The 15,607-nt window shown below is 37.2% G+C and overlaps 1 protein-coding gene across 1 annotated transcript; it reads right to left on the minus strand.

Moving 5' to 3' along the window:
* Nucleotides 1-1,590: 1,590 nt before the first annotated feature.
* LOC131929737 (uncharacterized) lies at nucleotides 1,591-15,296 on the minus strand. Its single transcript, XM_059286086.1, has 12 exons — nucleotides 15,082-15,296; nucleotides 14,432-14,665; nucleotides 13,507-13,715; nucleotides 12,328-12,417; nucleotides 10,508-10,609; nucleotides 9,570-9,795; nucleotides 8,678-8,851; nucleotides 7,931-8,050; nucleotides 6,396-6,516; nucleotides 5,565-5,634; nucleotides 4,680-4,820; nucleotides 1,591-1,866 (listed from the first exon to the last, which is right to left on the minus strand). The coding sequence occupies exons 1-12, from the start codon at nucleotides 15,233-15,235 to the stop codon at nucleotides 1,810-1,812; spliced, it is 1,698 nt and encodes a 565-aa protein (XP_059142069.1). The 5' UTR covers nucleotides 15,236-15,296; the 3' UTR covers nucleotides 1,591-1,809.
* Between the last annotated feature and the right edge of the window lie 311 nt (nucleotides 15,297-15,607).

The raw sequence follows: 15,607 nt of genomic DNA on the forward strand, positions 1-15,607 counted from the left end.
TTAGTGATTTAAATTACTAAATTCAATTTAAAAAATTACCAAAAAATAAATATTCGGGCTTTGTTATAACAAATGACACATGTGTTGGAAATTGTGATAAAAAACGCATAGACTTTGGGAACAAAGTACAATACAGTAACAAGGCTTTTTCGTTGCTACTCGGATCGAAATAAACTGATAATAAGAGCTTTTCTGTTTCTATAACATCTAGCTTTGTAAATAAATCATAACGCTGTGCATTTAATGAAACATTACTAAAGATCCACAATACACAGACTATTAGGCCTACATATTTTTTAATGTGTCGATCTATACCAATTTGATCTCGCCGATTGATTTCCTGCATCCAAAGGCGAAAATAAAATCAGAAACCTACAAAATGTGTTTAATACTAGGGCGTTCAACTTATCAAACAACACCCACGTTCAAAACAATCACCGCTTAATGTGTGCGTTCTCTTTGTTCTTTATAAAAGTAATACACATTGGTATATATTAAAAAGTATATTAATTCTAGGAAATTCGTAAATTATATTTGTTGCGTAAAACCAGTCTGTTTTAGCAAAAATGGTTTTCCATTTTTTTATCTTTATCTATAAAAAATACAGCTCGTGTTCCCTGTGTATATTTTACTGTTTACTTAAACAACCTCAAAAGTCAATACAGCGGTCTAGGCTATTTCCTGTTCATTCAAGTCAGTTTGAGATGCCCACATCTTTTTAAATGGTGTGGTAGGGAGATAAAAAGACTAACCCCCCCCCCCCCCCCACACACACACACACCATTAGGAATGGATTGTGGCGCTTCTTCCAGTTAATAGCCCGTAATCTTTTTTTTATTTTGGTGCCAAAAAATTGTTAAATCAGTGTGTAAAGCCGTGTAGTAGTTTATTTTTCGACTGTGTGTAATTTAATACTTCAGCTTAAAATGAGGTTTTAAATTCATTTCTCAACCCCTTTTGCGCCCCCCCCCCCCTCCACCCGCTCTCCCCTAGCTACGCCACTGCACTAGTGTTATCAAGTTCCATTCCAGTATTTATTTTTAAATAGTCAGCGATTTTTTTTATTTCTTAACCAACTTATTTTATCGTTTTTTTTCTTCAAAAATGTTTTTTCTTGCGCTGAACTGAATTTCTCTCACCATTAAAACTCAGATTCGATAAAGTTGGATATTGTAATAATACAAAGCAAAACAAAGAAACACACATGTTAAACGGCATTTTATAAATGTTTGTTGATATGCTCCTCAAGAATAATTTAAACGACGATTGGCGCCTCTCTTTCATTTTATTGTAATCATAAACATGTATAATGGGACGGCGTGGCGCAGCGGTGGAGTGCTAGACTGCTAACCCGATAGATTCGAGTTCGAATCAAGGTTCAAATTAGTGGAAAGTCCACCAAACTCAGATGGGTACCTAACTCACGTTAGGCTGCTGAGCGTAGTGCTGACCACATTATTCCTTTATATGCCGAGGTCAAGAAACATGAACTCCACTTCATCTGCCCAATGGATCGTTAGGTCTTAACAGGAATCCTTACTTTTTTACTTCATAAGCATGTAGCGAACATAATAAACGACAATTAAATAAGTATTCAGGTTTAAAGTTTTATTTTTCCAAAAACGATTTTAGCAATAATCATGAAGCGCCTCCAAGTAGGGGAACCGCTAATAAAATAAATAAACCAGTCCACTTTAGATCTCAATAAAATGTTGACATCTGATATACAGTTACATCCCTGATCCAAACCATAATCTCTGTGTGTGTGGATTAAGAGAGTGTCAGGTTGAGCAAAGACGTCTATTTACTTTAACCAACCACGGAGCTAGGGGTTGGCATATTGCTGCTGGGTTGGTAGTAACACAGCTAAGAAAAAGAAAATAAAGAAATCTTGACAAACCACGACTCAAATTGTTACTTAAGCAAAGATTTCAAGGCATAGAATTTTTCATTGTATTATCTTTAAAGATTTCTGGATATAGAATATTTCATTGTATTTATCTTTACGGGTAAAGATTTTTGGTCGTAGAATATTTTATTGTTTTTAAAATATAGAATGTTTAATTGTTTTACCTTTACAAGTAAAGTTTTTAAAATATTGAATATTTAATTGTTTTACCTTTATAAGTAAAGTATTTAGAATTTGGGATATTTCAGCGTTTTACCTTTCATGCCATAGAATACTTAACTAAAGATTTCAAATACATCTAACCTAAAACCTTACTTTAAGGATTAGGCGACTTCACATACATCTAACCAAAACCTTACCACAAACCTGATGTTATTCAGTGATCCATCACATACATCTAACCTAAAACCTTACTATAAACTTGATGTTATTCAGTGATCCATCACACACATCTAACCTAAACCTTACTATAAACTTGATGTTATTCAGTGATCCATCACATACATCTAACCTAAAACCTTACTATAAACTTGATGTTATTCAGTGATCCATCACATCCATCTAACCTAAACCTTACTATAAACTTAATGTTATTCAGTGATCCATCACATCCATCTAACCTAAAACCTTACTATAAACTTGATGTTATTCAGTGATCCATCACATCCATCTAACCTAAACCTTACTATAAACTTGATGTTATTCAGTGATCCATCACATACATCTAACCTAAACCTTAGTATAAACTTGATGTTATTCAGAGATCCATCACATACATCTAACCTAAACCTTACTATAAACTTGATGTTATTCAGTGATCCATCACAACCATCTAACCTAAACCTTACTATAAACTTGATGTTATTCAGTGATCCATCACATACATCTAACCTAAACCTTACTATAAACTTGATGTTATTCAGCCCACTTTATATAGCCTAAACCTAACCTAAAACCTTACTATAAACTTGTTTTTATTCAGCCCACTTTATATAGCCTACACCTAACCTAAAACCTTACTATAAACTTGATGTTATTCAGCCCACTTTATATAGCCTACACCTAACCTAAAACCTTACTATAAACTTGATGTTATTCTGCCCACTTTATATAGCCTACACCTAACCTAAAACCTTACTATAAACTTGTTTTTATTCAGCCCACTTTATATAGCCTACACCTAACCTAAAACCTTACTATAAACTTGATGTTATTCAGCCCACTTTATATAGCCTACACCTAACCTAAAACCTTACTATAAACTTGATGTTATTCAGCCCACTTTATATAGCCTACACCTAACCTAAAACCTTACTATAAACTTGATGTTATTCAGCCCACTTTATATAGCCTACACCTAACCTAAAACCTTACTATAAACTTGATGTTATTCAGTGATCCATCACAACCATCTAACCTAAACCTTACTATAAACTTGATGTTATTCAGTGATCCATCACATACATCTAACCTAAACCTTACTATAAACTTGATGTTATTCAGCCCACTTTATATAGCCTAAACCTAACCTAAAACCTTACTATAAACTTGTTTTTATTCAGCCCACTTTATATAGCCTACACCTAACCTAAAACCTTACTATAAACTTGATGTTATTCAGCCCACTTTATATAGCCTACACCTAACCTAAAACCTTACTATAAACTTGATGTTATTCTGCCCACTTTATATAGCCTACACCTAACCTAAAACCTTACTATAAACTTGTTTTTATTCAGCCCACTTTATATAGCCTACACCTAACCTAAAACCTTACTATAAACTTGATGTTATTCAGCCCACTTTATATAGCCTACACCTAACCTAAAACCTTACTATAAACTTGATGTTATTCTGCCCACTTTATATAGCCTACACCTAACCTAAAACCTTACTATAAACTTGATGTTATTCAGCCCACTTTATATAGCCTACACCTAACCTAAACCTTAGTATAAACTTGATGTTATTCAGTAATCCATCACATACATCCAACCTAAAACATTACTATAAACTTGATGTTATTCAGTGATCCATCACATACATCTAACCTAAAACCTTACTATAAACTTGATGTTATTCAGTGATCCATCACATACATCTAACCTAAAACATTACTATAAACTTGATGTTATTCAGTGGTCCATCACATCCATCTAACCTAAACCTTACTATAAGCTTGATGTTATTCATGACACTTCACATACATCTAACCTAAACCTTACTATAAGCTTGATGTTATTCATGACACTTCACATACATCTAACCTAAAACCTTACTATAAACTTGATGTTATTCAGTGAGCCATCACATACATCTAACCTAAACCTTACTATAAACTTGATGTTATTCATGACACTTCACATACATCTAACCTAAAACCTTACTATAAACTTGATGTTATTCAGTGGTCCATCACATACATCTAACCTAACACCTTACTATAAACTTAATGTTATTCAGTGATCCATCACATACATCTAACCTAACACCTTACTATAAACTTGATGTTATTCATGACACTTCACATACATCTAACCTAAAACCTTACTATAAACTTGATGTTATTCAGTGGTCCATCACATACATCTAACCTAAAACCTTACTATAAACTTGATGTTATTCAGTGGTCCATCACATACATCTAACCTAACACCTTACTATAAACTTGATGTTATTCAGTGGTCCATCACATACATCTAACCTAACACCTTACTATAAACTTGATGTTATTCAGATCACTTCCCATACATCTAACCTAAAACCTTACTATAAACTTGATGTTATTCAGTGATCCATCATCAGGATAGGGGGCGTGGTGGTCGTCAGCGTTGTCATGGAACGTGTCCTCAGTGTCAAACTCCTCCCACTCTTCTATGATATCCATGCCATACACCTCTTGACATTTGCCCTGATGACAACACAAGCATGTCATAATACACCTCTTGACATTTGCCCTGATGACAACACAAGCATGTTATTATAGACCTCTTGACATTTGCCCAAATGATAGTATAAGCATGTCATTATACACCTCTTGACATTTGTACTAATGACAGTATAAACATGTCATTAAACACCTCATGGCATTTGCACTAATGACAGTATAAGCATGTCATTTACCTCTTGACATTTACCCTATTGACAACACAAGCATGTCGTTATAGTCCTCCTGGCATTTGCCCTAATGAAATTTATAGCATGTGATTATAGACCTCCGACATTTCAACTAATGACAACACAAGCATGTCATAATAGACCTCCTGACATTTGTCCTAATGACAGTACAAGCATATCATTATTCACCTTTGACATTAGCCTTCATAATAGTTCAAGCATGTCATCATAGACCTCGTGACCTTACCCCTAATGACACCCCCACCCCCTCAGAAAAGATGCCTGAAAGAAACACTGATTGTATGTACAATCAGTTCAAATTTGTTCTTGATAGTATAGGAAAACTGAATCCCCTAGGAGGCAACTATGGGTAGCATTTACAATGTTCTCTTTCGTTTGAGGTAGATATACAATGTTTGACAATTTTAATACTTTATCTGGCAACGTTATCGAACTCCTGGTATAGTGCAAGTTTTTATATTTTGCTTTAGTAATTAATAATATGCATTTCATCAGCTACAACATCAAGAATACTTACTCCAAACCGGAGCAGGAAAAACGGTGATCGATTTGGGAGTAGGATTTTAAATGTTGACGGCCCGTCCATTCTAAAAGGTAAAGAGTGATATGAAATTAGTATTAGAAGAAATTAGTAACAATTTTAAAATACAAAATGACGATTTTGTTGTTAGACACACAAAAAATAAAACATAATATACCATGCATAAAGGCATAACTTTTGAAAAGCACAATGTACCCTTTGAATAACAAAGGGGCTCCTAGTAAATACAAACTGAGTAATTTATTTAATGAAACGTATGTGTGTATTAATAGTTCCAGAAGTTTACGCAACATTGGTTTAAAAAAACGTATATACATACGGTTGCTAAAGAAGTAACATAATAGGGTTCAAAAGTAGTCTTTAAATTATATACATTTCTAATTTTTACAGGCGAATGTTACATTTCGGTGCATGTATATATATTTTTTACAGTGGGGTTTAGATCTACATTTCCTTTGTTTCCTATGCTCATGAAGGAAATATGCTTATACGTCAATCTGCATAGCACCCACTCTTTTACCCTATTTCTGGAAAAGCTCAACTTCCAAGTAAGATAATTATGAGTCAAGAAAACAGAGTACGTCGACATTAAGTAGGTGTAATTAAATATTACAGGCCTTAATAAAAGCATTGCCTCTGCTTCCCTAGGTTAACGTAACTCCTTGTGTAATCCTTATATAAGTCGTAATAACTGAGTCATCTCCCTTGTTAAAATCCTTGAGGAGACTATTACACCTATAACATAGGTCGGCTATGTATGAAGGTGTGTAGCGATATACTGATGTGTACCTCAGGCGGTGTGTTTACCTGCAACAGAATAACATCCGTGTGTCGTGTGTGTAGTCACCGTCAGGTACAGTGCCGGCGAAGTTGTTGTGATTGTCTGAGCCGTCCTCGTCGTCCCACTTCACCCAGCCCTCGGTAAATCCTGGCAGGAATAGAAATATTTTACACCCAGCCCTCGGTAAATCCTGGCAGAAATATAAATATTTTACACCCAGCCCTCGGTGAATCCTGGCAGGAATAGAAATATTTTACACCCAGCCCTCGGTAAATCCTGGCAGGAATAAAAATATTTTACACCCAGCCCTCGGTAAATCCTGGCAGGAGTAGAAATATTTTACACCCAGCCCTCACTAAATCCTGGCAGGAATAGAAATATTTTACACCCAGCCCTCGGTAAATCCTGGCAGGAATAGAAATATTTTACACCCAGCCCTCGGTAAATCCTGGCAGGAATAGAAATATTTTACACCCAGCCCTCGGTAAATCCTGGCAGGAATAGAAATATTTTACACCCAGCCCTCGGTAAATCCTGGCAGGAATAGAAATATTTTACACCCAGCTCACGGTAAATCCTGGCAGGAATAGAAATATTTTACACCCAGCCCTCGGTAAATCCTGGCAGGAATAGAAATATTTTACACCCAGCCCTCGGTAAATCCTGGCAGGAATAGAAATATTGTACACCCAGTCCTCGGTCAATCCTGGCAGGAATAGAAATATTTTACACCCAGCCCTCGGTAAATCCTGGCAGGAATAGAAATATTTTACACCCAGCCCTCGGTAAATCCTGGCAGGAATAGAAATATTTTACACCCAGCTCTCGGTAAATCCTGGCAGGAATAGAAATATTTTACACCCAGCTTACGGTAAATCCTGGCAGGAATAGAAATATTTTACACCCAGCCCTCGGTAAATCCTGGCAGGAATAGAAATATTTTACACCCAGCCCTCGGTAAATCCTGGCAGGAATAGAAAGATTTTACACCCAGCCCTCGGTAAATCCTGGCAGGAATAGAAATATTTTACACCCAGCTCACGGTAAATCCTGGCAGGAATAGAAAGATTTTACACCCAGCCCTCGGTAAATTTACACCCAGCCCTCGGTAAACCCTGGCAGGAATAGAAATATTTTATACCCCTCACAGAAAATATACATATTAAACCTATCCCTCACTGAAATTTGAAAGAAAAATAGATTAATTACATGTAACCCTTTCTGAAACCTAAAGTAAAGAGATAATCTACACTCATCCATTATTAAAACATGTAACAATTTTACACCAAGCTTTCACTTAAACTTAGAAAAAAATAGGCCTCTATAATATATTTAACCCTACACGCCTTCTAGATTAACGTTACAGCTTACCCTACACTAAGTACATTTACCCAACCATAAAACCCTGATCTCAATTTGAATATAAGCCTAACACGAACATATAACGGCTAAACCGAGGGCATCAATATTTAAGCAGGCTAATACATTAAAACCAATTCCAGTCCTAAAGTACCTACCTGTAACAACACACAAAAACCAATTCCAGGACTAATTCCCTTACCTGTAGGGCAAGCACCACTGTATCTATGGATACAGTAGGAACCTTTTGGCCAATCATAAGCGTTAGTCTTGGCAGCTTTAACACAAAACTCGTTTGTCATTTTGTTCTTGTTAAACTCGCCTACAAAGAAAAAGAAAACAAAATTTGGAAATCTTCTCCTATTGTATAATAGTATACTTAGTCAGTGGTCATCATCATTCAAGTTAGATGTAGAAAATTGAAGTTATGATGAGATAGTGTTAAATATTCCGTGATACATACATTATGTCTTTCTTTGATACAAATCTGTGGTCTAGTTTAAAGTGACGGCGGTGGTGACAGTAAAAATAATAGCGTGTAGTAACCTTAACTATGACACAGACAAACGACAAATGCAACATGACTTTCATCCCTCCCCCCCCCCCCTCCCCCATCTATTCTACCGACTCGACAAATGCAATGACGTCTATCCCCACACCCTACCAGCATCTAACAATTTTATCACCAGCCAAATGGAATGACGTACATCTCCCCCCCCCCCCATGTACCCAACAACCTCGACAGACAAACGCATTGTTGTCCATATTGCCCCCCCCCCTTCCATCTACCCAACAGACTCATCAGCCGAATCCCCCCACCCACATATACCCAACATACTCACCAGCCAAATATTCCCCCTTCCTCGCCCCCCCCCCCCCCGCCCATCTACTGTATAGACTGACCAGCCAAATGTAATGACGTCACCCCCCATGTACCCAACAGACTGACCAGCCAAATGTAAGGGTGCAGACCACTTGTTGTTGTTGAATGTCGTCTCAGTAGAGAACTCTCTAACGCCGCTCTCAAACTTGGAGACGCCATCACTGGAACAGCCGAGCAGAGGCTTGAACAGCCCAAACTGTGAGGCTGGCCATGACAGGGGCGTCACGAACGTCGCTGGTTCTGTTACAGAGGAAATTCGAAGGTTAAACGCTGTTTTTTTTTTTCCAGACAGTTTAAACGCTGTTTCTTTTAGATATCTGTTCTAGGGGTTGTGGGAAGGGGGGGGGGGGGTCAACCGCCTGAGCGAAATTGAATTTTTCATCAACATATATAATTTTTCCACCCCCACCCCACCCCCGGAAAATTGTGTCCACACACCTCCCCCCCCCCCCCCTCCCTCCCTCCTACGCTCCAAAGTTTAGTTTCAAGTGCACTTCCGGAGAAAAGATAAGTCTGAAAGAAACACTAAGCTGTTTAAAACATTTGAAATATGAAGTAGGTAATTTGATCTTAAAACAGTAGTGGCTTGAAGTAATCAAACTGGATGGTTGACCAAAATGGGACTTAACAGAATTTTGCTGGATATGTACACAAGTCAACACGGAGTTTGAAATGGCGGATTTCTTTTATCAAACGTATGCCTCAAGGTATTATACACAAATTAAAGCGTTTCAGTGCTACAGCAATGAAATTATTATTATATAATTATAATTTTAAAAAAATTGTAATTGATTAAATAGCTTTGCTTAAATCTTCTTGAACAAGACCAGTTTTAATTCACAAAAATATATTTGTTTTGTGTATTATGTATCATGTAAACTATAAATTAAAAAATATTGATAAAAAAAGATTTAATTTATTATTAAAGAAAACACTCAAATAATTTGGTTTAACTTACCCGCAGAAGGAGCAACAAAAGTTTTAGCGTATTCGGTGGTAGCTGTCTTGAGATTAGCGGCATACTGTGGCAATAGTGTGGCCAAATTAGCCGGACAGTCGGACGGTAGGCCGGATGTTTCCCAGTGGACCTTGGTCAAAACTTCACTGATTGGCAGCAGCGTCACGTCGATGGGCTCGGGGTTTTGGCTGTCTCCTCTCTTTAAAGTTTGGTAGGGTTCCCCGAACTTTAGGAGTAAAACAACAAAAATTTGAGAAGGTTCCCCGAACTTTAAGAGTAAAACAACAAAAATTTGAGAAGGTTCCCCGAACTTTAAGAGTAAAACAACAAAAATTTGAGAAGTTGCCCCGAACTTCATGATTAATACAAGAAAAAATTTAAGTTTTCCGAACTTAATGAGTAAAATAACAAAAACTTTGAGGTATTACGAAATTAATGAGCCAAATAACAAAATCTGTGTGGTATTCCAATCTTTATAAGTAAACTAATAAAACCTTTGAGATGGTTTTTCCGAACCTCATGAGTAAAACAAAAACTTTGAGGTATTCCGAAAGTCAGAGGTAAAATAACAAAACTTTCAGAAGCTTCTCCAAACACCTCGAGTAAAATAACAACATTTAAAAAGATCATCCAAAAACATGTCTTTCGAAATATTGTGTTTTATTGAAAGTGCGAATAACTTTGCATCTACTTCGATTTCCCGAAAATAAACCTAACAGATTACTGGGCTAAGTAAAACATGCCAATCACTCCTACTACAAATACCTAAATATAAAATGTAGTTCATTGCGATTATCCTTTCACACACTACTGTGATAGATGAACAAAATAAATTTTAACATATTATTCATAAAATTTCACTAAATTTAGTTGAAAGTTTGGCGATGATAACACACGTAAAAAGATTATTAAAGAAAAAAAGAAAAGAAAGCTCTAACCTGTAGATGCTGAACATTGTATGAAGCAATGATCTCTGTTTTTACAGTGAACGATTCCGTGTAGTTATTGACGGGTCCAGTGTTTTGTACTTGTGAGCTGTCCTGTGGAGAGAGAAGACGGTGATCGAGAAATCAGCAGTTGGTGATAACCAATAGGGCTTGTAAGTCTACGGTCTCGAAATCTACTAGCTGGCAAGTACGAGAAAGAGAAGTTGTGACCTACTTACAAGCCCTATTAGCGCTGTGAGATACTGGTGATACACCTGAGGCATATACCTGTACATGGGCTCATTTCTAGAGATATGTTTGACTTTAGCAATAGGTGAAGGAGGAATCACTTATAAACAAGCAATATAAAACTATTTAGTTGCAAACGGACTGGATTTCAAAATTACTGGTATTTTTATAAGTAGTTAAAGAACTGGTCCAGAGGCGTCGCGAGGCGGGGGTGCTGGCCGCACCGGATGACACCATTTAGGGGGGTGACACCAAGGCGAAAATTGCAAATTATATAAAAGAAAAATTCTTTTTGAAGGGTAACTAATTATGAATTAGAGTTTAAAAACCTCTTTAAGTACACATTGATGGTCCCGAAAGGGGGTGGGGGTCAGGACACCATGATATGAACTTGCTAAGTATAGAGAAACCAATGCATCATCAAGCTGTATTATTAACCGACATATAAATGACGTTACTATAAAATGTGCACACTTAGGGCTATCACGTGGGGAAAAAGGTATTGTCGATTATTTTTGATAACTGATAAGTCAATCAACGATCGGGGATGGGGTGACACCAAATCTAATAATTTTAATTATGAAAACGATGCTTCCTTCCCCACAAGAATTAAAAGGTGGATTGATTAATGTTCGCACAAATAAACGCTATTAAGCAAAATGAGAGGGATGAAGAGTTTCTTCCAGTCATCTCTTCGGGGGGATGGGGTCGAACCCCCCCCCCCCCCCCCATCGATGGAAGTCTACCGCCCCCCGAAAGAGATAGAATTTATTTAGTAAACTTATACTTTTACTGGCATCCGCCCCCCCCCCCCCAAAATATCAAGTGCCCCCCCCCCCCCACCCTCGGAGAAAAAACACAGGAGGGATGTGACACCAATTGCAACCGTATGTCTCTTGAGGCCTTCGTAGGCTTACATATAATGATATATATATATATATATATATATATATATATATATATATATATATATATATATATATATATATATATATATATATATATAATTAGCATATAATTATTTTTATATGGGGGGTGACACAGACACTGAACTGGTCGTGTAGATTATATTCTCAATACAAATAACCAATATGATACTGCACTATGTAATCTGCTGAACACGAAAAGTTAAAACAGGTTTAAGTTTGTAGGCCTACAGTTAAATATAACTGCGCCGATCTTGATTAAAATAATCTTAGCTTTGGAGTACAAAAAAATCTATTAGTCTATTTAAAAGGCCGTAACGGTAGTTATATAACGATGTTATTATTTAGTCTAAGGGGCGGTGTGGTTGGATGGTTAAGTACATGCCTGAAGACCCTACAGTCCCGAGTTCGGATCCCGGGTACACTCACCCTGATTGTACCTCGTTCGGGGGTGCCTGACTCAAGTTAGGGAAACTTGGAAAAATTGATCATGCGTTGCTCTAAACATGATACTAATGTAATGTTAGACAACTACTTAGTAATTTCTAAACTTGACTGGTTTGTAATGATCGTCAGCATCGTTTTTTTTTAAAGTTACAAGTGTGATGAAGTTGGCTTTCAAAACACTACATCAATAAGTAGCAATAAGTAGCTTACAGCGTGGATGAGAGCAGCGATGAAGTCCCTTCGACTTCCTTCCTTCTGTTGTACCTCAGCGTATCCGTAATTAAATCCTACTGCAGCATGCTGAGGGGAAAACCGATGTAATTAATTAATAATAGTAATTAATTAATAATCATGATTTCTGTAGTGTGTGTTTTAGTGTGTAGTGGCCTGTCTAAATAAACAAAATCTTTCACCACAACATCTCTAAGAATAATAATTGCATTGAACGCTATTAACTTAAAAAGCTATTTTGTGTCAAACATTTGGTTAAGTGCTCAGGTAACCTTATCAGCTTATCGTATTCATTTGTCCGACCTACAAAATCTCCAGTTGACCAACTTAGCCACATTTAATATACTCCCAGTCGAAAACCTACCTATTAACCAAGCATTCCCATGCCGAACCTACCAACATATTTCTCACCAGCCTATCCAAAATTCACCAGACAAAACTAACAGCTTACCTATCAAATTTTAAATTGTCGAGCTTTTAACAAACGAGATTCCTCAGTCAAGTTAAAACTACCATACCAAATTAAATTTAAAAGTTCTTGATTTAGTTTTAAAATTAACCCTTAATGATTCACCGTTGCCCAATATTTCGAATAAAGTCTAAGTATAATTAACTCACCGCTCCCCACTTTCTAATACAGACCAAGTTATAATGACTAGCTATTTCTCACTTTCTAATTAAGTCCAGGTATTAATGACTCACCGTCCCCAGCCCCTAATGAGGTCCAGATATTAATGACTCACCGTCCCCAGCCCCTAATGAGGTCCAGGTATGACTCACCCTTCCCCAGCCCATAATGAGGTCCAGGTATAATTGACTCACCCTTCCCCAGCCCATAATGAGGTCCAGGTATTAATGACTCTCCGTTCCCCAGCCCCTAATGAGGTCCAGATATTAATGACTCACCGTTCCCCAGCCCCTAATGAGGTTCAAATATTAATGACTCACCGTTCCCCAGCCCCTAATGAGGTCCAGATATTAATGACTCACCCTTCCCCACTCCCTAATGAGGTCCAGATATTAATGACTCACCGTTCCCCAGCCCCTAATGAGGTCCAGATATTAATGACTCACCGTTCCCCACTCCCTAATGAGGTCCAGATATTAATGACTCACTGTTCCCCAGCCCCTAATGAGGTCCAGATATTAATGACTCACCGTTCCCCAGTTTTTAATAAAGTCCAGGTAAGGGCCCGATGCATACGTTGTGGGTAGTGCGCAGACCGCATGCGCGAAGGCTGTGTCAATCAAGGTTGTGGCCAGAAGTTCCGTCTTGTACCGGACGGTTCCCATGGTGCACTGGGTGTCGATCTCGTGGATGAGCTTAGACGCTGCCTCGTCGGTGTCACGGACCACTCGTTTGTATTCTGTACGGGGGCGGGGGGGGGGGGGGGGTGTGATAAACAGCGTATCTTGAGTTATATATTATTTGGTGCTACGTTACTTTCGGATAACCACAGTTTAAAAATAATTTATTTTTAAACACATATTCAGAAAATTATTCAGCGACGCCATTGCACACACTTGCACATACTTACATACCTCTATACACGCACCAAACTCGATCAGAAACAGAAGTTTTAAAATACTGTATTTTAAGCACATATTTAGCAACGACGTTGCACACGCATACTCACGTTTACATACCTGGATACACACACCACCACCGATCAGAAACAAAATATAAATATGCTATTATTCTAGGACTTTTTTTGTAAGGTTCTCATTTAAAATCGATGCATTTGTTATTATAACAGATAAGAGGGGACTAAATGTGTTAAATGTGACAGACCCTTAAAAAATTGTTTTATTTTATGGTTTTAATTTTGTTTACACCAAATATGCGCTGGTATTCTTTTTGTAAGCCCGGATTATATTTCAGAAATAAAAAAAACTATACGTAATAATCTGATTACTCAACCTACTAATATTTACTCATCTGGCAAACACAGGCATTTATCATTTATAATTCCAAGCGTATAGTTCCTACACATCCGTGAAGACGATTTATATTTTAACCAACGCAGTTAGTATTTTGTACATTATTTACTGTCTTCCAGCAACAACAAAAATCACTACTTACGGTCGCTTTCAACAAAAGCCACACTAAGAATATCAGCGTCGCTTTGGCTATCAATGTGGACATACTCCAGTAACTTCTGCTGATAGCTCTTCCCGCTGAAAATCGTCTTCTCGACGGTTCCATTACTGCAGGTCGCCCTGGGCACCCACTCGACTTCCGGACTTGCGGAGTCTGACGCTACCGGGTTGCTTAAGTGTAAAATTCGTCTAGTGGGGTGGAACCCAGGGTCTGATGCTAAACACAAAAGTAACTATTTGTTAATCGAAATAAAGTGAATCGATTATCATACCGATGACTTGGCAAGAAAAGTACAACCACATAATGTATGTATGGAATCAGTAACTACTTTAAAATAAGAATATATAAAAAGTACTTTTCAAGCATCTATATTATTAATATGAGGAATCACGCATTGTTTTGCGTTTTTTTTTATTTCACTGCTAGTTTTTTACAATTCATAACAAATATAACTGAATCTAGATCAAGTACACTTTATTCGGTACCACTCAGCTTCCAGCTAAAGCTTCTTCGTTACTTTCGTGATTGATTTAGTCACCTTTTTTAACAAAGCTAATATTTATCAAAATGCCAAATGAAAATAAACTACACCCATCCTATTTTACAACACGATTTATGGCCCTAACCCTTACCTTGCGAGGCATCGTTGCCGTACGCTGGATTAGCCTTGACCAAGTCGTAACCCACGCCTAACCACTGCTTGACCTTGTCGAAATCAGTAGCGTCAGCAGACGTGAAGATCAACAACAACCAGACGACAACACCAAACCTGAGACATAAAGCCATAGTAGTGTGCAACACCTCAGCACTTTATACTAAAGATGTGAATGTCTTTCTCTTGTGGCCTCTTGGAAGAAAAAGAATGTTTTCCAAAGTGTAGATAAGGATTGTTATCGTGTTCTGATTAGTTAAAAAAAAGTTAGTTTTTTGTAGAAAAATATTTTTGGTTCGTTGTTAAAAAAGTTACTGTTTCTAGTTTCCTGTATTTTTTATGTTATAAATAGCAAAATACTTCGTTTCAAATATGTATGTGTATTGTTTTCAAACACAGAACATATTTTCTGCAGCATCGTGTAATCAAAGGAGGGGCGGGTGCAGAGTTTCTTCCAGGCATCTCCCCCCCCCCCCCCGAACGAAATGAAATTTATATAATTTATA

The sequence above is a fragment of the Physella acuta genome, unplaced genomic scaffold (genome assembly GCF_028476545.2).
Source record: "Physella acuta isolate Inbredline_101_S28 unplaced genomic scaffold, ASM2847654v3 ptg001665l, whole genome shotgun sequence".
Lineage (NCBI taxonomy): Eukaryota > Metazoa > Mollusca > Gastropoda > Physidae > Physella > Physella acuta.

Coding starts and splice junctions, on each gene's coding strand:
- LOC131929737 (XM_059286086.1), bottom strand. CDS start 15,235: ATGGCTTTATGTCTCAGGTTTGGTGTTGTCGTCTGGTTGTTGTTGATC. Junction 9,796..10,507: donor ACAATGTTCAGCATCTACAG/GTTAGAGCTTTC, acceptor TTACTCCTAAAG/TTCGGGGAACCCTACCAAAC. Junction 4,821..5,564: donor TTTTCCTGCTCCGGTTTGGA/GTAAGTATTCTT, acceptor TGTTGTCATCAG/GGCAAATGTCAAGAGGTGTA.